This window comes from Hyperolius riggenbachi, chromosome 7, assembly GCF_040937935.1.
Source record: "Hyperolius riggenbachi isolate aHypRig1 chromosome 7, aHypRig1.pri, whole genome shotgun sequence".
Classification (NCBI taxonomy): Eukaryota; Metazoa; Chordata; class Amphibia; order Anura; family Hyperoliidae; genus Hyperolius; species Hyperolius riggenbachi.
This window is the reverse complement of record NC_090652.1, coordinates 261285987-261310016: the sequence shown is the minus strand read 5'-3', so window position 1 is coordinate 261310016 and position 24030 is coordinate 261285987. Positions and strand designations below refer to the sequence as shown.

Here is a 24030-nt window from a genome sequence, read left to right as displayed (position 1 = left end):
CATTTCAGAAGACAGAATGATTGTTTCATTAACCTCCGTGGTGGTAACCCCCGAGCCTGACTCAGGGTGGAAAAAATTAGCCAGGAGCGGTAATCCCAAGTCTGACTCGGGGTAGCTGCTGGGAGATATGCAGAGACAGTGCAGAGCAGTGGGCATTTCATCGCACCTCCCCCGGGACCCAGACGCTGGCAGCCATTCTGCTTCTAATCCTCGGAGGGTCTGGATTCCTCAGGTGAGACTGCCGTTTGTTGTCAGACCGCGATCTCACTATAGGGGTACAGCGCCACCTGGAGGACAGAGGGGGAATTGCAGCGCTGGATCCCAGGGAGGTAAGTGCAGGGGCTGCCGCTGATCTTACTGCGGTATAATTTTTCCTGCTTTTAGGGTCTAAAAGCTTGTAGAAAACTTGTACCGCTTTTAGATCCTAAATTCCAAAAATAATCATATCACCAGTGAGGTTAAAATTGAACATGGCAGATTTTGATAGCAAATTATTTTAATGAATGTAAATTATAAGTACAGCCTTTAGAATTGACATTATCTCAAACTGAACCTGCTGGAGAGATATTTAGAGAGCGCACTTCTCCTGCGTAGACTGGCCGCAACTGACAGAAGTGACGGGAACCGGTACCGGTGCTGCAGACATTAGAGGACGGCGGCGTGGGAGCGATCCGAGCAGATGGGGCTGAAGGAAGTCCCAGCTATGGATAAAACTTTTTCTTTTATTCAGCTCTAGTACACTTTAAGTTGGAGGTGCTCAAATTTTTAAAAAATTAAAACTCCCACACCATCCCCCTGCACCCCTCCACTGGCCACTAGATATACACACAAACTAGTCACAGAGTAGACACTGGCTGCATTCAGTTGAGTCATGTGACCTAACAATCAGACCTGTCTGTCACTGGTGGTCACGCCCTTCATCCTCCTATTCACGGGTTCTGTTGTCTACTTCTGGCAGCCACGTCTCCGCTGTTACGTGATGTCAGGTTGATGTGACAAGGCTGCCATGGAGACACAGCGCTACCGAGAAGTTGTTCCTTCATTCACCTTGTTGGCTCCATAAGTTTCCCTGTATCTGTTGGTGGAGGGGAGGTGCGCTGAGCCCCCCAGGTGCGTTTGCAGTTTCTGGGGGGGCTTAGCGCACCTCTGATTGGAGGCCATTCGGAGGCAGCCTGGTGATGCGCTGATCCACCTTTTGCACAATTTTACTTGGTGGCGCACCCAGGCTATGCATATGTATAGGTTAGGATTTAGTTAGTGTTAGGTCCCCTCCCATCAAGGATGACTTCTCCGCAGTGGGAGGGACGAGTACTCAACAAGTTGCATGCAAGCTGTTACAGGAAACCAACATCCTCCAGTGATAGACAGATCATGTGTATGCTAGGTGTGTATTTTATCCCACAAGTCGGGCTTGCACTCTCTTGCAGGTAGGCACTTATCTGTTTTTAAGTAGCGCTGTTCATTTCCTTGCCATGTACTCTGGTTTTACGCCCACATCTCAAAAGCATACAGATAAGTTAATTGGCTTCCCCCTAAATTGGCCATAGAGTACGGTATATACACTACACTACACGATACATAGACATATGACTATCGTAGGGACTAGATTGTGAGCTCCTCTGAGGAACTGTTAAGTGACAAGACAATATATACTCTGATGTCAACACTATAAAAATACTAAAAATAATAAGAATTGATATTGTGCCCTAGTGATCTGAATACTCCCCTAATGACGCAAGAATGCGAAACCGGTCGGGAAGGTAACAGACGGCACCATTGTCTATTGATCTACGATTGACCATTACATGCACGCTAATCTTCCGGGGTTCCCAGTTTATGGGCCCCGTATGTGAGTTATTGTTTTTATATCTAATGCCTAAATAAACTGGTTACGCTTAGATATTGCCGTTTTGGTTTTCCTATATAAATCCCTGAAACTTTGCCTCCATACGGATGTCCACTGGATCTTCACGACGTCTGATGTTCCCTGGACGTTATCTGTGACCTGAGCCATCTTACAACCTTATAATGTGGGTTGTTGGGAGCTGGTAAGCCTTTTCTTGTTTTGATGTTTGGCGGATACCTACCTCTGAGCATTTGATGTATTGTGGTGAAGAATTTATCATTCCCTACATACAATGCCTTTCTAAACCTGCACTGACCTTTAATGTATGCCTGACTTCTGAATTTTTGGACATTGTTCTTCTCAGCGGCGGTTCCATTGTTCCTTGGCGCCGATATATTTGCTATTATATATCAGAAGTTTTGTTTTAAAGTGAACCAGAGACGAAGCACCCTCATGTATTTTACCATATATATCAGTGGGAACATTAGAAAAAACACCTACCCTGCTCTCTGTTTCATTCTTCACCGCTCAGCCTGCTTGTTATCAGCCCTGATAAAATCCCCGACTGAGCATTCAGTCTGGCTTTGCTCAGGAATCATTATAGCGGAGTCATTATAGCAGAGCCATAAGGGGGCAGGCTTGGGTTTGAAAAGACATCAGAGAAGACAGACGTAGCTATAATGATTCCTGAGCAAAGCCAGACTGAATGCTCAGTCGGGGATGTTATCAAGGCTGATAACAGGCAGGCTGAGCAGTGACAGATGAAACAGAGAGCAGGGTAGGTGTTTTCTCTAATGATCCCACTGATATATATGGTAAAACATGTGAGGGTGCTTCGTCTCTGGTTCACTTTAAGGTCCTCAAATGTTAGTTACCAGCTTGATTGACTGATTGGCATTTCCCTGTAATGTGTGACACAGCGATTGCAATAGCACAAAGACATTATTTTTGTGAATTTGCGACATCAATAAAGAAATGAGAAATTACTCTTTGTAATGAAACAATGGCATCTTCAGTCTTCTCCATCTTACTGTAAATCTTTGCAAGCAGCACATGGTAACGGCTGTCATCCATAAGGGAAGATAGTTCATTAACTGAACAGGAAACAAAAAACACCTCATAGTCAGATCTATCAGTTCTCTCTAATACCATCAGGTTACATGTAGAGCCTGCTCATACCGATCTCATGATCCAGAGCTTGTTGTAGAACCTTCTCTGCCTTCTCATACTGCTTCAGCTTTAACAGGAGCTCTGCCAAGTCATAGCGGAGGAAATTCTGCTGACCACTCTTCAAGGCGGATTCATAATAGCTGATTGCCTGAGGAAGACCGACATGAACGTCATATGTATGATATACAAAGCACACACATGCAGGCCGGGCACAGAAACCTCAGGCTCCCACTGGATTGCAAACGACCGATGGCAAACGCCCTGAGCACCTAGTCTGGGGCAAACCAATATGAGCCCGAGGCTTCTGATGGGGTTGTAATCTGTATGCTGTCATGTCTTCCATGCAGTGGACCCGTATAGATGGTGGAAGGTGAGTAAAAAGGGAAATGTATGTGGCAAGTTGATGAAGTCGGCGTCCGCTTGATTCAGCAATAAGTACTGCTCACACTTGTGTTCTGCTTGGGCCAATGGATCGAATAGATCTGTTCTGAATTGACTGATGTGACTGGATCCATTTGCATCCATGCCAATCCATTTTTTCAGCATTCTGTACTACCTCAGCTCTTCTGTGGGATCAGGCAAGGAGAGTTTGCCTTTATACTCTAAATGCATTAATGAACCTTCACCGCCCACCACATTGGCTGTCCTTCCTTGGGCCACGTTTGGTAGGTGACAGTCACTGCATACTAGGAACACCAAAGTAAGTGGAGGAAAAAAATAAATAAATTAATAAAAAAGTTACTAAGGGCTCCTTTCCAATAGCAAGCGTAATTGCAAGCACAATTGCCTGCATTTGCCATCACACAAGCTGCTTTTTCCACTAGCCACGAATGTGGCATATAGCCATCAGGAACCGAGGGCGATCGTGATGAGAATCGCGCAAGACAGCCATTACATTCGGGGAAAGAATGGCGCGCACTAGTGGGAAATGAGCACCGCCTTTTACATGCAAATTGCAGTGCTCTAGCGATCGACAAAACAGCTACAATCCGCTTTTTGAAGCAGATCGCAGCGAGTGGAAAAGGGCCCTAACCACAGATTGAGGGAATTTTCTGGATGCTCCAGAGGCTCCCCATGTGCTCCCCGACCCCACTGCTGATGGCTGGGACCCTTTTTTATGGCCGCACTCCTTGTCAAGCTTTACTGTACTGCGCATGCGATATAGGGGAAAGAGGCGCCCAGGAGTAATAAAATACTTTAAAAACAAATAAAATGAAAAAAGGTGAGGTGGCTTACCTCAAGGAAGACAAACTCCCTTAATAGAAGAGTTTTTATTGCACTGGCAACCCATTTCGTGAGTACTTGCCCACTTCCTCAGGCCAAATAGCAGTGCCAAGCACATAAGGCGCTTCTGCGCATGCGAGAGTATGGCCTGTGCCTGAGCAGTAGCAAGAAGCTATGCACAAGCGTCTCCGTGCTACTGCGCAGGCACGATTCATGCTCCCGCATGTGCAGTGTGGCTGCACTTATACACAGAAAAAGGACCGCAGCCACCAGGACATATCCAAGAAGCTCTTGCTGGATATGGTAAGAGGGACACCGTGTGGGAACGGTGGAGTCTGATCTACTGTGTTTTTTTTTTGTTCTTGTTTTTCCTGTTAGATAAAGGTTCACTTTTTAGCTTTCTAATTTTTTTCTGGTTACAAGACATCACCTTCCAGTAGTGACTGTTGCTGTCCAACATAACCCATCCCTTGAGTGTGCCCTTGAAGCAAGAAAATCAATGTCATATTTCCACCTGTACACGGTTTTAAAGGGACTCCGAGCAGTGCAGAAACTATGGAAAGATGCATATCATTTTAAAGCTCTCTTTCTCCTCTTTCCAATGATATATACACAGTCACCCTACGCTATTTTCGCGATTGAAATTGCCGCGGCTGCGATTTCGATCGTAAAAATAGAGAAAACTAAAAGGCGTAGGGTGGCGATTTATGTGTCGTCAGAAAGAGGGGAAAGAAAGCTTTAAAATGATATCCACCTTTCCATAGTTACATTGTATTACACAGGGCGACTTTTTCCTTAAGTCAGCAGCTCCATTGAGCGAGAAATTTTGGACTAACTCAACGTGTAAAAGTGGGGGGGTCGCCTTATACTCGAGATAGTCCAAAATGTCCCCACTTATAGCCAGGAAAGGGGGAGGCACCTCTTTCTCTCCCCTTTCCTGCAATCAAAGCAGGCAGCTTACTGAAAATCCCCCTCCCTCCCACCACTACGCAAAGGGGCCTCTTGTCTCTATCTCTCCCACCCTGCGTAATCGCTAAAGTGGAAGCTTTCATTCACTCCATCCGAGCGCAGCTAACTCTCTTCTCCCTGTATTCACGCTGGGCTGTGTGTGCAGGAGCTCACAGCTACAGCTCCCGATGTCATGTGACTTCATGTATCAATGTATCACATGACATCAGGAGCCAAAGCTGTGAGCTCCTGCACACACACAGCCCAGCGTGAATACAGGGAGAATAGAGAAAGCTGTGCTGGGATAGCTCAGTGAATGATGGCTTCTGCTTCAGTGATCACACAGAGGGGGAAGAGGTAGAGAGAAGAGGCCTCTTTGCGTGGTGGTGGGAGGGACGGGGGCTTTTCAGCAAGCTGCCTGCTTTACACTGCTGGAAAGGGGAGACGGGATAGCTATTGCCCACAAGTGACAACAAGCAGGGGATACACAGGGGCCACACAGCAGGAGCCACATAGCCAGGGGGACACAGGAGCCATACAGCCAGGGGCCACGCAGCAGAAGCCACACAGCAATGGGACACAGAGGCCACACTACTAGAGGGGCCACACAGCCAGGGGGACAAAGGGGACACACAGCCCTTAACTTTGCTGTACAGACTTATATTTGAGTAATTAATCATTTCCAGTTTATACAATATAATACAATACAATAACATTTCTATAGCGCTTTTCTCCCATAGGACTCAAAGCGCTTAGGCTCTCTCAGATACAGTAACTAGTAGGATGAAGTATTCACACAACAAAAGTTATATTTCTGCAAATGCCAAACTGAACAGGTGGGTTTTCAGTCTGGATTTAAACACGTCCAGGGATGGAGCTGTCCTGATCTGTCGAGGTAAGGAGTTCCAAAACGTAGGGGCAGCATGACAGAAGGCTCTGGGACCAAAAGTTTCCAAGTGGACTCTGGGTATGACTAGATTATTAGAACCGGTTGATCTGAGAATGCGGGGATTGCTACGTAGCTGCAACATATCTTTCATGTATCCAGGGCCTAGATTATTCAGGGATTTAAATGTCAGCAGGCCGATCTTGAATAGGACCCTCCATTCTATAGGTAGCCAGTGAAGGGAGTGCAGGACTGGCGTTATGTGGCAGTGACGGGGTTGGTTGGTTAGCAGTCTGGCAGCAGTATTCTGTATCAGCTGTAGACGGTACAAGACCTTTTTTGGAAGGCCAGTGTAGAGAGCATTGCAGTAGTCCAGTCGGGATGTGATGAAGGCCTGGACTAAGGTTGGCAGATCTTCTGGGGGTATGAGGTGCTTGATTTTTGCAATGTTCTTCAGGTGAAAATAGGATGATTTCACCACAGCAGAGATTTGAGTTCTGAAGTTTAAATCCCAATCAATTAGAACTCCCAGGCTACGCACATGATTAGAGCTGCGTAGATCCGTGCCTCCTATTCCCAGTGGTGAAGACTGCAAGTTAAGTTGTTTTGTTATCATGCTCTGCCCTCCAATCAGAAGGACTTCAGTTTTGTCTGCGTTTAGTTTCAGCCAGTTGTCATTCATCCATTTCTGTAGTTCACGTAAGCAGGCGTTTATAGTTAGAGTTGGGTCTGTCACACCAGGCTTGAAAGAAAGATATAGTTGGGTGTCGTCTGCATAGCAGTGGTATGTCAGGCCATGTTTTTGGATTAGTTTTCCCAGCGGTAACATGTAAATCGTGAAAAGCAGGGGAGAGAGGATTGAGCCCTGGGGCACCCCATACTTAAGTGATACAGGGGTGGACAGAAAGGGCCCCATAGACACTTTGTGGGTTCTGCCACTCAAAAAGGATTGGAACCACTGAAGAACTATGCCATCAATGCCGCAGTATTCCTGTAGCCTGTTTATCAAGATGTCATGGTCAACTGTATCAAAGGCTGCAGAAAGGTCTAGCAGTATGAGGATCGAGCACTCTCCTCTGTCTCTTGCCATGAGCAGGTGGTTGCATATTTGGATGAGGGCAGTTTCAGTGCTGTGGTGTTTCCTGAAGCCAGACTGGAATGGGTCATAACTGTTGTTTTGTAGGATTTTGGCTTCTAGCTGGAGGTAAACAGCTTTTTCAATTAGCTTGCCCAGAAAGGGGAGGTTAGAGACAGGTCTGTAGCTGGTCATTGCATCTGGGTCCAGGGAGGGTTTTTTGAGGAGAGGCCTGATGATTGCTTCCTTCAGTAAAGCAGGAAATGTCCCTGATTTTAAGGAACAGTTAACAATTTTTAGGAATACCGGTACAAACAGGTCGGGGCAGTTCAACATGAACTGTGTTGGGCCAGGATTCAGGTCACAGGTAGTTAGGCGGACGTGAAGGAGGATGCTTGATGCGACTTCTTCATCAATTTCTTTGAAGTTTGACCAAGGTGTCACATTGTCTCTGCTAATGGTCTTCGGCGCTATATTAGGCTCAGATGCTGTAAGTTGGATGGCGGACCTTATAGCGGAGACTTTGTCTGTGAAGAAATGGGCAAATTGGTCACAGAGGTCCTTTGAAGACTCGATATTAAGTTTTTGACATGCCGGGTTGCAGTTTTTCCATTGTGCGAAACAGTTGGGCTGGTTTGTTAACTGCATTTGCAATCTCTTGTGATAGAAAGGATGATTTTTTTCCCGTGATTACCTTTTGGTAGCTCATCAAGTGGAGGATTAAGGCATGTTTGTCTTCTGGGGACTGAGATTTGCGCCACAGTCTCTCAAGTTTTCGGCCTTGTCTTTTCAGCTCTTTTATAGAGTTATCAAACCACTGTGCATGATGGTGTGGAGTAAGATATTTGGTGCGCAGAGGAGCAATGGTCTCAAAGGTGGAGGACACACATTTGTTGTATTTAAACACCAGAGTATCAGGGTCCAAGCTGGAGTCAGTCAATTCATCAAAGCTAAGGTTATCTCGGATATGTTGAGGTGTTAGCCCTTTTAAGCAGCGATATTTTATTTGATTCTTGACCTGGTGTTTGACAGCTGGTATTGAGAGGGAGAAGTGGATAGTGTGATGGTCTGACCAGGCAACAGGATTAATTTCCACATTGGCTATTGACAGCCCAGTATGGAATATAAGGTCCAGAGTGTGACCTTTCCTGTGAGTAGCAGAGCTGATTGATTGGAGGAAGCCCAGTTCATGTAAGGCACGAGAAAGCTCTATTTCAAATTTTGAAGAGGAGTCATCCACCCATGTATTGAAATCTCTAAGAACAATCCATCTGGGGTGTTCCAGTGTTAGGTTGCATAGGAGGCAGAGCCGGGACAAGGTCCTCCAGCACCCAAGGCTGAGACACCAAAGTGCACCCCTCCATCCCTCCTACCCCACCCATCACACACTGATTGCTATTAGATTAAGAGGCACCACAGGGCCCACAACCTCCCCAACACCTTAATATCTAGTTATCTGGCTTGCAGTCACTGCCATGTATCCCCTTTTCTTATTTCTTTCTGCTTCAAACACAATTAGGAATGACAGCTGAATGAATTCTGTTCCCCCTCCTACACTGCGCCCTGAGGCTGGAGCCTCTCCAGCCTATGCCTCGGCCCGGCCCTGATAGGAGGTCTACAAGTTCCTGAAGGAAGTCTGAGTATTTTTCTGGTGGGCGGTAGATCAGCAATATGTTAATGTTTTTCTCAGCTGAAAGTTGCACCCCCAAGCATTCAAACGAGTTGGTAGGACCTACAGTAAATGGTCTGATTTTCAAAGCTGATCTAAAGCAAAGTGCAACCCCTCCTCCCCTGCGTTCTTTCCTGTTGCAGTATATCACGGAATAGTTTGTTGGCACGGCGGCCTCCAGGGTGGGGCCAACTGGTTCAGAAAGCCAGGTTTCAGTCAGGCAGGCCAGATCAGAAGACTCTATTAGATAATGTATGATTGCTGTTTTGTTGTTTATCGATCTGACGTTACAGAGGACAGCCTGGATGGGGCTACCCTGGGAGCTAGGGTCTGAGATTGAGGGCTCCAGGACAGAACAGTCTCCAGATGTGTGGCTGTCATCTCTGCTGGATTGTGCTGGAGCTATTAGGGTTGTTGGCTGGGTGTACTCTGTAGATTTTGTCACAGAGTTATTTTGGTTCTGCGGTGAAGAACGTCTTTTCCCACGTCCTCTCGATCCTCTCTTTGTCTTTCTGAAGATTCCAACAGACTTAAGTAGAATTATTGTGGATTTGTCAATTGGATAAATATTTCTTGGTTGGTATACAGCTAGAAGTCTCTCTGCTGAATATTGATGTTTACACATTAGGATGGACAAAAGAGACAGCTCAGGGCTCCTGTTGAGAAAGGCCCTATTTAGAGTCAAGGTGTGAACTTTCTCATCTGTGGCTGGTATCCTGCAGAGATCAAAGGGCCTGTATAGACTGAATTTAAGTTTATAGACTTTAAGTATAAGTATATAGACTGAGTTTAAGAGGGTCAAATATTGGGGTCGACTTATACATGAGGTCGACTTGTATCCGAGTACATACGGAAGTTACTGCTGAACATCGCAGACTCAATGTAACTGATCGACATCATGGGCCCAAAGGGACCACAAAGACAAAGTCCAACAGCTACTCATGCAATGGGTGGGAGAATGTGTAGCCTAGCATCATCAAGCAAAAACTCTCTAACAAGTAGGTATGGTACACAGAAATCAACCTTCACCCATATTGCCAAAAGGTGGTGGGTGATGTTTTCCAGTGTTTAGTGGTAGTCCTTGGGCTGCAGTCCCTAACACTGCTACTGCCTATAGAGCAAGTCCTAGTGGCTGAAGCTCAAACGCTCCAGTCCACCACGGGAAAAATGCAATATAAATGTTTTTTGTCTTGTCTTATCCAATGTTATCTATTCATAATCAGTCACTAAGTCTAGCGACAATAGATTTGCTTATGAAGTACAGCAAGAATCTTTTCACTGATAAAATTTTCAGCTAGTCGAGCGAGTGGAGCTCCAAGAAATGAAACACTTATTTGTGATATTCCACATTTTACCAGAAAAACAAAAATGGAAATGCATTTATTTTAATTATCAAGCATAACGCATAATAAACCATTCAAAAGCATGAAACCCGCCCTGTAAGATCTGAGTACCGTAGGAAAGAGCATGATTCTTTATGTACCTTGGCATAATTGTGTGTCTTGATCAGGGCTTTGCCAATTTTACTGGCGAGGGTTCCATCTTTGGGGTTCTTCTTCAGAGCCTGCTCATACACATCAATGGCCTTCTCTGGCTAGGATTAAAAAACAAACAAAAATGTATTAAAGAACTGTTGGTTAAAAGTCCATTAACACACCAGACTCAGACTGCCAATCGGGATCTTTTGCTATACACAGAGCTTTAACTCAACAACGAAAACCTACTCACAGGAGTAGAGAGCAGGATGGTAGCTTTCAGTGTGGTAATGCTTTTTGAGACTTTGTTACATTCTTTTTTCGTTTCAAGGGTGTTTATTAACATTAAAGTCATATGATACAGAGAACAATGAAGTAGAAAAGTATTCCTCACATGTGAGGAGTTTCTCATAAAACAAAAAAAGTTTTACATCATATGTGCTATAATAGTATTGACCAAAACTCTAAAATATAGCTATGTTAATACAAAAATCACAAGAAGGGAGATCCCTTCAACAGGTCAAATATAAAATAACATTTTTAAATTATGGGGCAGGGATGGTAAGGGGAGGGAAAGGTAAGGAAAAGAGTTTGGGGGGAGTTAGGAATGGGGAAAACAGGAATAGAAGCGTAGAGGATGTACCATGAGTGGGAAACCCACAACACGCTGATGGCACATTCAATGGAAGGGTGGGATGTTGGGAAGGGGAAGGAAAAGTGGGGTGGGTTACAGAAAAGGGGGGGAAGGAGATGAGACAAGCAATACAGCTCTAAGGGTCAAGGCATAAATTAAACTTCTAAATGTTAAGGACAATTAACACAGAATGATATAAGAAATTGTAGAGTCTAAAAAGAGTGGAGTATGTAGGATAACCCCTGATTAGATTGCCACTCGATCCAGGGATCCCAAACTTTAAAGAAAATATCCAAATTATCCCAAATTTTTGCCCTAATGTGTTCAGTTACATTATTTTTTAAAAGAGGCTCTGCAACTACATATAGTAACATAAATTATTCAGGATACTGATTTTTATTCTTGAATATGCTGGTTTTTACAATAACCTCCAGGACATGTACATATTGAGATGACCTAGGCTCCTCCCAGGAACAGGAAATGTCTAGAGAGCACTCTATGTATTTTAAACAGACACCCCAGAGCTCAGTTGGGCACTTCCTGCTCTAGGAAGCAAGAGTGCTCTGGTCACTCACTGGCCTGTCAGCCAGGTGTGCTGGGACTAGGTTGACAGCTTCTTTGCATGGACCTGTCTTGGAGAGTCTTGTAGGAGCCATACTGTGGCATGTTTTCTAGGAGAGGCCCTAAACTTCCCAAGAAGCTATCAGTTGTGAAGAATTGTGAGGGAGAAGTGATGTCCATGATTCCCCATGGGACAGAGGTTGGTAGTGTGCAGGATTTAGAAGAGCTGGGAGCTGTCCTGAAGCCTCCAGAGAGATGGGTAGGAAGAGGCAGTCATTGTTGTCTTTCCACATCCAGTGCCTCCTCCTCCACACCCTCCTCCCACTCAGCTTATGCCCCTTTACAGTGTGTGTTGAAGCACCGACCCAGAAGCTGTCTCAGGCTCGGTGCCATTTTCAAATTGGAGGAGCTTTATTTATTTTTTTTTAAACAAAAGTAAGCAAACAAATAGGATGATGGAGGTCAGAGAAAAAAAATGCCAGCTTGAATTTGCAGGATGCGAGTATTTTAAACTTTTGTTTGATTTGGTAGATTTTTTTTTTTACTTAATTAGATTAGCTTCACATTAGTATGAGAACCATTGCTACACTTGCTACTGCTGAAAACTGGAAAATATTATTTCTTGGCTTAACTGTAGTGAGAGGATATGGAGGCTGCCATATTTATTTTCCTTTAAACATTACCCATTGCCTGGCTGTCCTGCTGATCCTCTGCCTCTAATAACTGTAGTCATACACCCTGAACAAGCATGCAGCAGATCAGGTGTTTCTGACATTATTGTTAGATCTGGAAATATTAGCTGCATGCAAATTTCTGGTGTGATTTAGACACTACTGCAGCCAAAGAGACCAGCAGGGTATTGTTAAAAAGGAAATATATATGACAGCCTCCATATCCCTCTCGCTACAGTTGTCCTTTAACCTCCTGAGCGTTACGGAGGAGGTTTTGTCACTTTTTGCCCAGTTTTAAAATAATTGTGCCTAATGGCTATAAACCCTCTAGCTAGCACTAGGCTAGCTAGAAAAAGTCTCTGGCACCCCCCAATCCCCGCCGCTCCCCCTTCTATACATTACCCAGCCTGGATCCAACGATCGGCGCAGCCTCCCCGGACAGCTCCGGTGTTCACTATGGGGAGGATCGCAGATGACGTCATGATGTCGCCGAGTCATGACGTCATGCGCAAACCCGATCGTCCCCATAGAGAGACCGGAGCTGTGCCGGGAGGCTGCACGATCGCTGGATCTGGTGGGGGTAATGTATAAACCGGGTGATCGCGGGGGATCGTCGGGGATTTAGGGGTGCCGGAGACTCTTACTAGCTAGCCTAGTGCTAGCTAGAGAATTTACAGCCATTTGGCACATTTATTTCATTAATGGACTCCTGGGGCCACAGAGCGGTATGCCCGACACAGTATCGGGCATACCGCTAAGGAGGTTAAATTAGACATATCTTATGGCACTTTGCAATATGTTTCCAAGTGCAGCTGGGGAGATCTAGGAAAGAACAGCTACCCTTTAAACAACATCACTAGAAACTGTACCTCTTGAATATTCATATAGGCATCTCCGAGCAGGAGGAATGTATGAGCACTTGACACCTTCTCCACCAGATCCCTAGAAAAATAAACACATTTTTGCAAACTACTAAAAAAAATTTTTTCTTTTTTGTGTGATAAATTCCACTCACTGCTGCCTTTCTAGCACCAACTTGTCTGCTTTCTGAATTATTTAAGAACATTTAAACTTGGAAAGCTTTTTTACAATAATTTGTATGTTTTTACCCAATGTGTAATTAAAAAAATGCCTTTATTTTCTCTTGGATATTCTCACTTCCTGCCTGTAGACATCCTGCCAATCTACAGGCAGTTAGCGGGAAGATCTAAGCAATGTGACTTAACACAAAGTTACACAATTTCCAGGTGTTCTAAATCCTAGGTTCTCAACATGTGGTACACATACCCCAGGGGGTACTTCTGATGGTTCCAGGGGGTACTCGGGCGTTATATACTTAACCAAGAATAACAAATTTAGAGTTTTAGAAAATTATAAATCTTATTTAAACAACACCAAATTAGTGTTTTAGCTAATTTAAAGCAATAGTAAATATTTGGATATTGATTAGAATTAGAACCAATTATCATGTACTATGTTTAAATATATATTTCTCGAGGGGTACTTGTGATAATGTTTACTATGCTAGGGGGTACTTGCTGAGTACAGGGTTTTAAAAGAGGTACATACCAATAAAATGTTGAGAAACACTGTTCTAAATCATCACTAGCTGCACTATACCTTTAGGCCTGGGACCCACTAGCAGCTCTTTTCTAAGCGCTGTGATTTGAAAAGCTCTTGCTAGCGTAATGCTTACTTAAAGAAAACCTGTACTGAAAATAAAAGTCAAAATACGCATACACAAGTCATACTTACCTTCCATGTAGTCTACTCCTCAGTGTCTTTCTCCTGTCCTGCGCCCTGTTTGTTCACTGTGATCAAGGGAATTTTCCGTCCTCCATTTTGAAAATAGCCATTACTCCATAACAGCTTTCTGGTCAGCACACAGTTAAACTGTAACATTGCCCACTTGAGCCATAGGGAAACATGAACATTACCTGGTACATCCGTTTTCCTCTCAGCTATAACGGACAGCAACTGATATATTTCAGATCTGACAAAATATTGTCAGAACTGGATGGGATTATTGTCAGAAGAAAATGGTGAGCTTCTGAGAGGAACTGATGGTGAGGTAACTATGTAATGTTCATTTGATGTTACCTCATGTGTTTATTTTAAATATTTTTACTCAGTACAGGTTCTCTTTAAGCGCTGCGTAATATGTTGGCGCTTTATAAATACAATAAATAAAATAAATAAAAGGCTAAAAAAATCTCTGCTAGTGGGTTCCAGACCTTACTTTGTCTCTGTGAAGTCCCAGTCCTCAAATACTACTGGCAGCAAGTCTACAGACAGGAAGTGAGAATATCTCAGTCATATCTGACTTCACTGACAAAGTAAGGGTTAAGTAGTGATGAAGGTAATCATGGGCCTGATTAACTAAAGTACTGTAAAGTTGTGCTTCTAATGGTAAAATTGCTGTTTACTCCTGGCACACAGCAACGTTACCGCACTTTAGTGCTTCAGGCTCAGAGCAGAACAAACACATGCCTTTGATTTAAAAATGCCATACACATTAATGGTGAACTTTAATCTCAGGTCCAAAAATCCAAGCATTATCTACTCTTAGTCAAGGAGGGCACTTTTGGGTACAAATCCTAGTCTACAAAAATGTGGTCATGTGACATGCAGAAGTACAAATCTTCAATCTTCATGCTATTAATGGGAATCTGAAGTAAAAATAAACTTATGATATGATTTTTATGTGTAGTACAGCTAAGAAATAGAACATTAGCAGCACAGATATGAGTCTCACAATGTTTCCAGCACAGGAAGAGTTGGTCTACTTTCCCACCAGGACGTTGCATTTTACGGGACGTTATGATCGCATAACGTGCCCCTAACGCAACGGCTGGTGCTCTTCGATGTGGACGTCAGAGTGAGCCGCGTTGTGCAGCTCACTCTGGCGTCCGTGATGCGTACTCCTGGACGCATGCGGCATCATGTTGTCCCGCCAGCCAATCGCCGCACAGAGCGGCCGCTCCAGGAAGTAAACACTGCACACGTCACAAAGTGCAGTGAATATTAATTAGCCATGTGCCTGCCCGCTCTCCCCTCCTCCCCAACATTACTGAGCATGTGCAAGCAGTCGCGTATAAAGTACTGCATGCAGTACGTTGTCTTGACGTCTTGCGTTACAATGTAACGCAACATGGGCACTGTGAACAGCCCATTGATTTTTCATTACTGTGCGGTGGGCTGCGTTACAGGCTGCTCAAACGTGCGCCTGTAACGTCTAACTGTGAAAGCAGCCTTAAGATATTGCACTTGTTATCTATGCCAAAGATCTCCTCTGAGCTCTGCAACCAAACTTGTACCCTTGGTCATAGAGAGCTCTGTCTTTTGAAGCACCTATCTCAACTGTCTCATTATTTCTTGTTTGTTTAAGATTCTACTGCTACTACTATTTAAAATGCTGAGTGTAGTGTATAAACTGCAAATATTACAGAATGATGCAATGTTATAAAAAAAAAAAAAAGCTATATAAAACTGAAAATAAAAATACGAGACTATTTTCTTTGCTATTAATGTTCTATTAATTATCTGTACTACACATAGAATTAATTATATCATACGCTTTTTTTTTCGCTTCAGTGTCACTTTAAGCCCGAATAGAATTGTAGTGCTGACTGATCACTGACTGAGAAAATGATAGCGTACAGTTTTGCGAGTCTGTGCTGCAGAAAGTGGCTGATGTAATGGTTCCCATCCATGTACTGTAAGTGATTTGACATCATCTACATACAGATTAAAAACAAGCTCTACAATAGACATAGGACTAGTAACATCTCTAAAGGTAGCCATACACTGGTCGATTTGCCATCAGATCGACCAACAGATAGATCCCTCTCTAATCAGAGAGGGATCGTATGGCTGCCTTTACTGCAAACAGATTGTGAATCGATTTCAGCATGAAATCGATTCTCCATCTGTGAAGCTGCCGCCCCTCCCCGCCAGCTATACATTACCTGCTCCGCCGGCGCGAGTCCCCCAGTCTCCGCTGTCTTCTTCTCTGCTCTGGGCTCCGAGTCCGGCTGGCTTCACTGAACTTCCTGTCCGGGGAACAGTAGAGGGCGCTTTACTGTTTAAACTTCCTGCCGGGACAGGAAGTTCAGTGAAGCCAGCGCGGAGTAGAAGACAGCGGAGAGAGCGGGGACACGCGCCGGCGAAACAGATAACGTATTGCAGCTAGCGTCGGTTGTCGGGCATTCAAACGCTGCTATCGACACATTCCTGACCTGCCGGCGATCGAGCAAAATCTTCCGCACGGATGGATCGACGGAAACGATTGATTTCGGACGGAAATCGATCGTTCTGTCTGCGTTTGCGCAACAATTTCACAGCAGATTCGATCACAGTGATCGAATCTGCTGTATATCGGCGGGAAAATCGTTAGGTGTAAGGGCCCCTTAAATGTGTCCATACATGGTACAATTTTTCATTTTTTTTTTTTATTAGATAGTTTAGTTTGATTATTCCGTTAAATCAAATATAAAGATTTTTCCAACATGTCTGATCTGATTTTTATAGAAAAAAAAATGGATAATCATTCATTTTTCTTGATCGGAAAAAAGGATTCTTTTCAACTTTCATTTGATTCAATGGCTTTGGGTGAAAAAACGGGAAAATCGAAAGTTTTTATCGTACCATGTACGAGTACCATAAGGGTTCACATTAAACAGGTGACAAACTTATCGGTGGAAAAACTGATCCCTCAAAACGATCAGCTTTTATTCGGCATCAGTTTCTTATTTGTGCCCCTCAGTTACGCTAGCGCACAGTCAATGCGGCACATCCACTGATTAGGAAAAATCACTCCCACCCCAAACTTGTGGTCCATTCGGTGGAACAGGCCAAACAGATCCATTCAAATGGAGGAATGTGAACGAATCCAGTTGAATAACATGGGATCTGTCCAGGTCCACTAAACTGACTGTTCTTTGTTTTTGCCAGTGGGAACTGGCTCTATGGCATAAGATACTCAAACAATTATGGAAAGAGGGTGTTTTGATAAAGGTCATCTGGTATAAATGAACGGACAACTGATTAGCAAGGTAATGTCCATGTTTCCCTATGGCTCAGTTCACATAAGATGCGTTTTAACTGAAGCTTTTTCACAAATGCACTGCTAAGGGACAACTGATCTGTTAAAGTGGACCTGAACTCTTGCACAGGATAGAAGAAAAAATATAGAGAAATGCACCCTGTAAGTATTTAGAGAGTTTAGCCTGTCTAATTCCCCTTCTTCTGTAACTAATCACAACTGTAATTTGATCTCTCGGCTATGTCAGCTGGCCGCCTTGGCAGAGCAGCTAATTTGTAAACACAGGAAGTAGGCACACTGCAGATTTATTGCAGGATTTGTATCCGCTGCAACAAAGAAAAGTTATTGTTGAAAGAGAACCCGAGGCGGATTTTTTTAAATCAGTTTCCCGGCATTGCCTCCCCCGTTACATGCTGCTCCCCACCTCCGCAAGTTTCCTAGAAGTACTTCCCGATTCGCGGCTTAGCTTCCAATTGGAGGAAGCTAGCGGAGGCGGGGAGGGGCATGTAATGGAGAAGCCAGGGGAGGCAATGCAGGGAAACTGACAGGCCTCAGGTAAACAGCAGGCTAGGGACAATCAGATTGTCGCTATCCCGGCATTATTTATCAGGAGAGACAGCAGAGCCCGGGGGAAGGGGTGGGGGGGAGACTGGGGGCGGGAGCAAAAGGACACAGAGGCGTCATTGTGCACAGAACATGCCTCTGTGTCCTATTACTCTTTAAAGCTTATTATGCTGTTGCTTATCTTTAAGAGCAAGACATTTTCAGGTCCACTTCAAAATGCAGCAGTTTTTTTATATTCAGTGTGATTAGGCCCTAAAAAAAAAAATTATAAAAAAAAGTCTGCTCATCAGGTGTAACAAAAGGATTCTATTTTCTCTAAAACTATGATAAAAAATGGCATTTACTGGAAGGACATGGGGGACACATCTCTGGAACGAACCTGTAGCAGCTGACATAGAGCGCCTTATCTTTCCTGTGCTGCAGATAAATATCAGCCATTTTCTGCTTGGCCTGAACAAAGTACGGCTGTTCCGGAGAGACATTTCGCAGCATGGATAATGCTTGTTCCACGTCGCCGTGAGTCAGAGCCAGCTCCGCATTCGCAATCATAAGACGCAGCTCTTCCGGCGTCCCGGTAAATTCATTGATTGCATCTTGTAACACCTTGGCTGCTTCGTGCTGTAGAAAATACAAACAGCAGTTATGAATGATTACTTAGCGAACATTCTGGCATATCATTTACAAGGTTGCACACATTAATTTGTCAAAACCAAAGGATCTGCACAACAAACCAGACACAAAGGATCTTTATAACAAATCAGACACAAAGGATCCACATAAAAAAAAAAATCAGACACAAAGGATCTGCGTAACGACACAAAGATCAGCATAATTCAGACACAAATGATGTGCATAAGTCAGGCCCAGTGCACACCGAGCGGTTTTTGGAGCGATCCGCCGGCCGCATCCGCCTCTAAAAACGCTTGTCTAATGTATTGCAATGGGATGGTGCACACCGGCGAATTGAGGTTTTTGCCAAGCCGCAAACGCGCCTCCTGCTGCACGTTTGCGGTTTTCGGAAGCGTTTCGTCCTCAATGTAAAGTATAGGAAAAACGCAAACCGCTCTGAAAAACGCTAGTTCAGAGCGGTTTGCCAGGCATTTTTGTTACAGTAGCTGTTCTGTAACAGCTTTTACTGTAACAATATGTGTAATCTGCTACACAAAAACGCACGCAAAACCGCTAGGTATGTTTAGAAAACCTCTCTAAACATACCTAGAATCGCTCTGAAATCTGCTCCCAAAACCGCTAGCGTATTGCGGATCTGCTAGCGGTTTTGGTGTGCACTGGGCCTAAGAGACAAAGGACCAGCGTAACAAAACAGACACAACGGATCTGAGTGACCAATCATACAAATGGGATCTGCATAACAAATCAGACACACAGGATCTGCATAACAAATCAGACACACAGGATCTGCATAACAAATCAGACACACAGGATCTGCATAACAAATCAGACACACAGGATCTGCATAACAAATCAGACACACAGGATCTGCATAACAAATCAGACACACAGGATCTGCATAACAAATCAGACACACAGGATCTGCATAACAAATCAGACACATGGGATCTGCATAACAAATCAGACACATGGGATCTGCATAACATAACACAATCCTCACTAGTTTCCAGATACCAACCCAATTGCACTCTCAGATCTGCACACAACCTTCTTTTGCCCTCCACTAGAATTACCTCCTTGCTTTCACATATTCAAGACTTTGCACATGCTTCACCCCTCCACTGGAATGCCCTTCCACAACACATCTGTCACTCTCTAAGCTTTAATATCTTAAAACGCTCCCTCAAAATACATTTTCCAACAAGCATACGCTCTGCCTTAGGCCATTTTTTCTTTGCCTGAAGAGCAAGTTGCACTCCTACTAGACATCCTAAAAACACACCGCCTCTCAGAATATTTATTGTATACTACTACCCCACCTCTTGTTTCCCCTAATTCCTTTAGATTGTAAGCTCACAAGTGCTGGGCTCTCTCACCCCTTTGTGTCTTGGAATTAGTTATACATTTAATTTATCAGGTTACTTTTGCCACTGTAATTACCAATTCTTTAAAATGTACCAAATCTATATTTTGTTACCAATTTTGTATATTGGGGTTTACCATTGTCTGTATTATTGTGTACCCCATGTTTGTTTCTTACTTTGTGCAGCACCATGGAATATGTAGGTGCTTTATAAATGAATAATAACAAATCAGACAATTACAAATCAGACACAAGGTATACATTTCAAAAAGGCGTCAACACTGGCACTCAAAAAAAAAAAAACCCCGTAACTTTCTTTGAAAGAAAAATCAAATATTTTCCTCGGAATGGGGAAGCCTCTGAATCCTTTATGGTTTTTCCTGTTCTCATCAGCACCCCGGATCCAGCGCCAGCTTCCCAGAAGAGATGTAAACAATAACAGCTGCAGTCTCTGCTGCATGCAGACACATTAGTGGCTTTCCCCTCGGGCTCTGGTGAAAATAGCCAAGCCTGATCTGGTCCACTCTACTGCACAGGCGCCGATCAGGCTTGGCTATCTCCGGCTGCGCCAGAGGGGGAAGCTGATACTGCACCTGCCCAACTCCTGAAAAGTGCAGACAAGCGCATAGTGCTGGATCCCTGAAACTTAGAAGGATGGGGGAAACCGCATTAGGATCCAGAGGCTTCCCCCTCCCGAAGGTAAGTACCCCTAGGAGCACTTTCTTCCCGCAAGGTACACTTTAAGAGTAAACCTGAAAGAGTCATAAAAAAAAAACAAAAAAAAAACTTGGCATTATGAAGCCAATGGATAGTCCAGAGGTTTCTTGTATTTTGCCGTACCATGCCGTTCCAGCGCCTGGCCCCTCTAAACATATCTGACCTAGAGGGTCGAATATATTTCTTCAATGAGCAAGCACAGCCGTGAATGAGGGCATCCGTACCGCACATGCGCAAGTAGTTTCACGCAGCCTCGGTAGAACAAAGGTGCTGGTACACTGCTTTATTAATCCATGTTCGAACATTTTTGTTCTATTGGGCCTGCATGAATCATACTCGCATGCAGTGTAGTCAGGCTGGTCCACTGCCACACTTACACTCTGAAGACACAGAGATAGTCAGCTCTGTAACAGTGGTACACAGACACCGAGATAACCAGCTCTGTAACAGTGGTATAAAGACACCGAGATAACCAGCGCTGTAACAGTGGTACACAGACACCGAGATAACCAGCGCTGTAACAGTGGTACACAGACACCGAGATAACCAGCGCTGTAACAGTGGTACACAGACACTGAGATAACCAGCGCTGTAACAGTGGTACACAGACACTGAGATAACCACCCTGTAACAGTGGTACACAGACACCGAGATAACCAGCGCTGTAACAGTGGTACACAGACACCGAGATAACCAGCGCTGTAACAGTGGTACACAGACACCGAGATAACCAGCGCTGTAACAGTGGTACACAGACACAGAGATAACAAGCGCTGTAACAGTGTAACACAGACACCGAGATAACCAGCGCTGTAACAGTGGTACACAGACACTGAGATAACCAGCGCTGTAACAGTGTAACACAGACACCGAGATAACCAGCGCTGTAACAGTGGTACACAGACACCAAGATAACCAGCGCTGTAACAGTGTAACACAGACACTGAGATAACCAGCGCTGTAACAGTGTAACACAGACACCGAGATAACCAGCGCTGTAACAGTGGTACACAGACACCGAGATAACCAGCGCTGTAACAGTGGTACACAGACACCGAGATAACCAGCGCTGTAACAGTGGTACACAGACACCGAGATAACCAGCTCTGTAACAGTGGTATAAAGACACCGAGATAACCAGCGCTGTAACAGTGGTACACAGACACCGAGATAACCAGCGCTGTAACAGTGGTACACAGACACAGAGATAACCAGCGCTGTAACAGTGGTACACAGACACAGAGATAACCAGCGCTGTAACAGTGGTACACAGACACCGAGATAACCAGCGCTGTAACAGTGTAACACAGACACCGAGATAACCAGCGCTGTAACAGTGGTACACAGACACCGAGATAACCAGCGCTGTAACAGTGGTACACAGACACCAAGATAACCAGCGCTGTAACAGTGTAACACACTCACCGAGATAACCAGCGCTGTAACAATGGTACACAGACACAGAGATAACAAGCGCTGTAACAGTGTAACACAGACACCGAGATAACCAGCGCTGTAACAGTGGTACACAGACACTGAGATAACCAGCGCTGTAACAGTGTAACACAGACACCGAGATAACCAGCGCTGTAACAGTGGTACACAGACACCGAGATAACCAGCGCTGTAACAGTGTAACACAGACACTGAGATAACCAGCGCTGTAACAGTGGTACACAGACACCGAGATAACCAGCGCTGTAACAGTGGTACACAGACACCAAGATAACCAGCGCTGTAACAGTGTAACACACTCACCGAGATAACCAGCGTTGTAACAATGGTACACAGACACAGAGATAACAAGCGCTGTAACAGTGTAACACAGACACCGAGATAACCAGCGCTGTAACAGTGGTACACAGACACTGAGATAACCAGCGCTGTAACAGTGGTACACAGACACTGAGATAACCAGCGCTGTAACAGTGGTACACAGACACCGAGATAACCAGCTCTGTAACAGTGTAACACAGACACCGAGATAACCAGCGCTGTAACAGTGGTACACAGACACCGAGATAACCAGCGCTGTAACAGTGGTACACAGACACCGAGATAACCAGCGCTGTAACAGTGGTACACAGACACCGAGATAACCAGCGCTGTAACAGTGGTACACAGACACCGAGATAACCAGCGCTGTAACAGTGTAACACAGACACCGAGATAACCAGCGCTGTAACAGTGGTACACAGACACCGAGATAACCAGCGCTGTAGCAGTGGTACACAGACACCAAGATAACCAGCGCTGTAACAGTGTAACACACTCACCGAGATAACCAGCGCTGTAACAATGGTACACAGACACAGAGATAACAAGCGCTGTAACAGTGGTACACAGACACTGAGATAACCAGCGCTGTAACAGTGGTACACAGACACCAAGATAACCAGCGCTGTAACAGTGTAACACAGACACTGAGATAACCAGCGCTGTAACAGTGTAACACAGACACCGAGATAACCAGCGCTGTAACAGTGGTACACAGACACCGAGATAACCAGCGCTGTAACAGTGTAACACAGACACCGAGATAACCAGCGCTGTAACAGTGGTACACAGACACCGAGATAACTAGCGCTGTAACAGTGGTACACAGACACCGAGATAACCAGCGCTGTAACAGTGGTACACAGACACTGAGATAACCAGTGCTGTAACAGTGGTACACAGACACTGAGATAACCACCCTGTAACAGTGGTACACAGACACTGAGATAACCACCCTGTAACAGTGGTACACAGACACCGAGATAACTAGCGCTGTAACAGTGGTACACAGACACCGAGATAACCAGCGCTGTAACAGTGGTACACAGACACTGAGATAACCAGCGCTGTAACAGTGGTACACAGACACTGAGATAACCAGCGCTGTAACAGTGGTACACAGACACTGAGATAACCAGCGCTGTAACAGTGGTACACAGACACTGAGATAACCAGCGCTGTAACAGTGGTACACAGACACTGAGATAACCAGCGCTGTAACAGTGGTACACAGACACTGAGATAACCACCCTGTAACAGTGGTACACAGACACCGAGATAACCAGCGCTGTAACAGTGGTACACAGACACCGAGATAACCAGCGCTGTAACAGTGGTACACAGACACCGAGATAACCAGCGCTGTAACAGTGGTACACAGACACTGAGATAACCAGCGCTGTAACAGTGGGGTGTACAAAGATTTTATTAATTCAGGATTGCTTTTAAGTGAAAAAATAACCTGATGAGACGAGCAACAATATGTATCTGTATTGGGCAGAGCTAATCCTAAATGGAACTTGCCTGGAGTCTCATATTCTTTCTTTGGTTTTGAAGGTTGAAAACCTTGGTGTGAAGACCAGGCTAATAATTCCACCTTGCATTCACATTGTATGCAAAGTGGCAGTAAGTTCATTGGATTGGTCCTCCTGAGCTGTATACAGCGTGAATTAAACTTGCAAGCAAGCCAGAATTATTAGCATCTCTTTGTCCATCTGTTGTCAACACTATGCAAGTCCATAATAATAAAAATAATTATTAGAGATGGTCAATGAGA

General features: G+C 44.5%; 1 protein-coding gene across 3 annotated transcripts in view; it reads right to left on the bottom strand.

The window, feature by feature from the left end:
* TTC21B (tetratricopeptide repeat domain 21B) overlaps window positions 1-24030 on the bottom strand; it is a 141901-nt gene that overhangs the window by 56070 nt on the left and 61801 nt on the right. For 2 of the 3 annotated variants that reach the window (XM_068245610.1, XM_068245611.1), the window contains exons 15-19: window positions 18147-18385; window positions 13029-13101; window positions 10302-10412; window positions 3026-3164; window positions 2834-2940 (exon numbers count right to left, since the gene is read on the bottom strand). In XM_068245610.1, coding sequence (XP_068101711.1) covers window positions 2834-2940; window positions 3026-3164; window positions 10302-10412; window positions 13029-13101; window positions 18147-18385 — 669 coding nt within the window. The remainder of the gene's footprint in view (window positions 1-2833; window positions 2941-3025; window positions 3165-10301; window positions 10413-13028; window positions 13102-18146; window positions 18386-24030) is intronic. The other variant, XM_068245612.1, reaches the window with a different exon arrangement.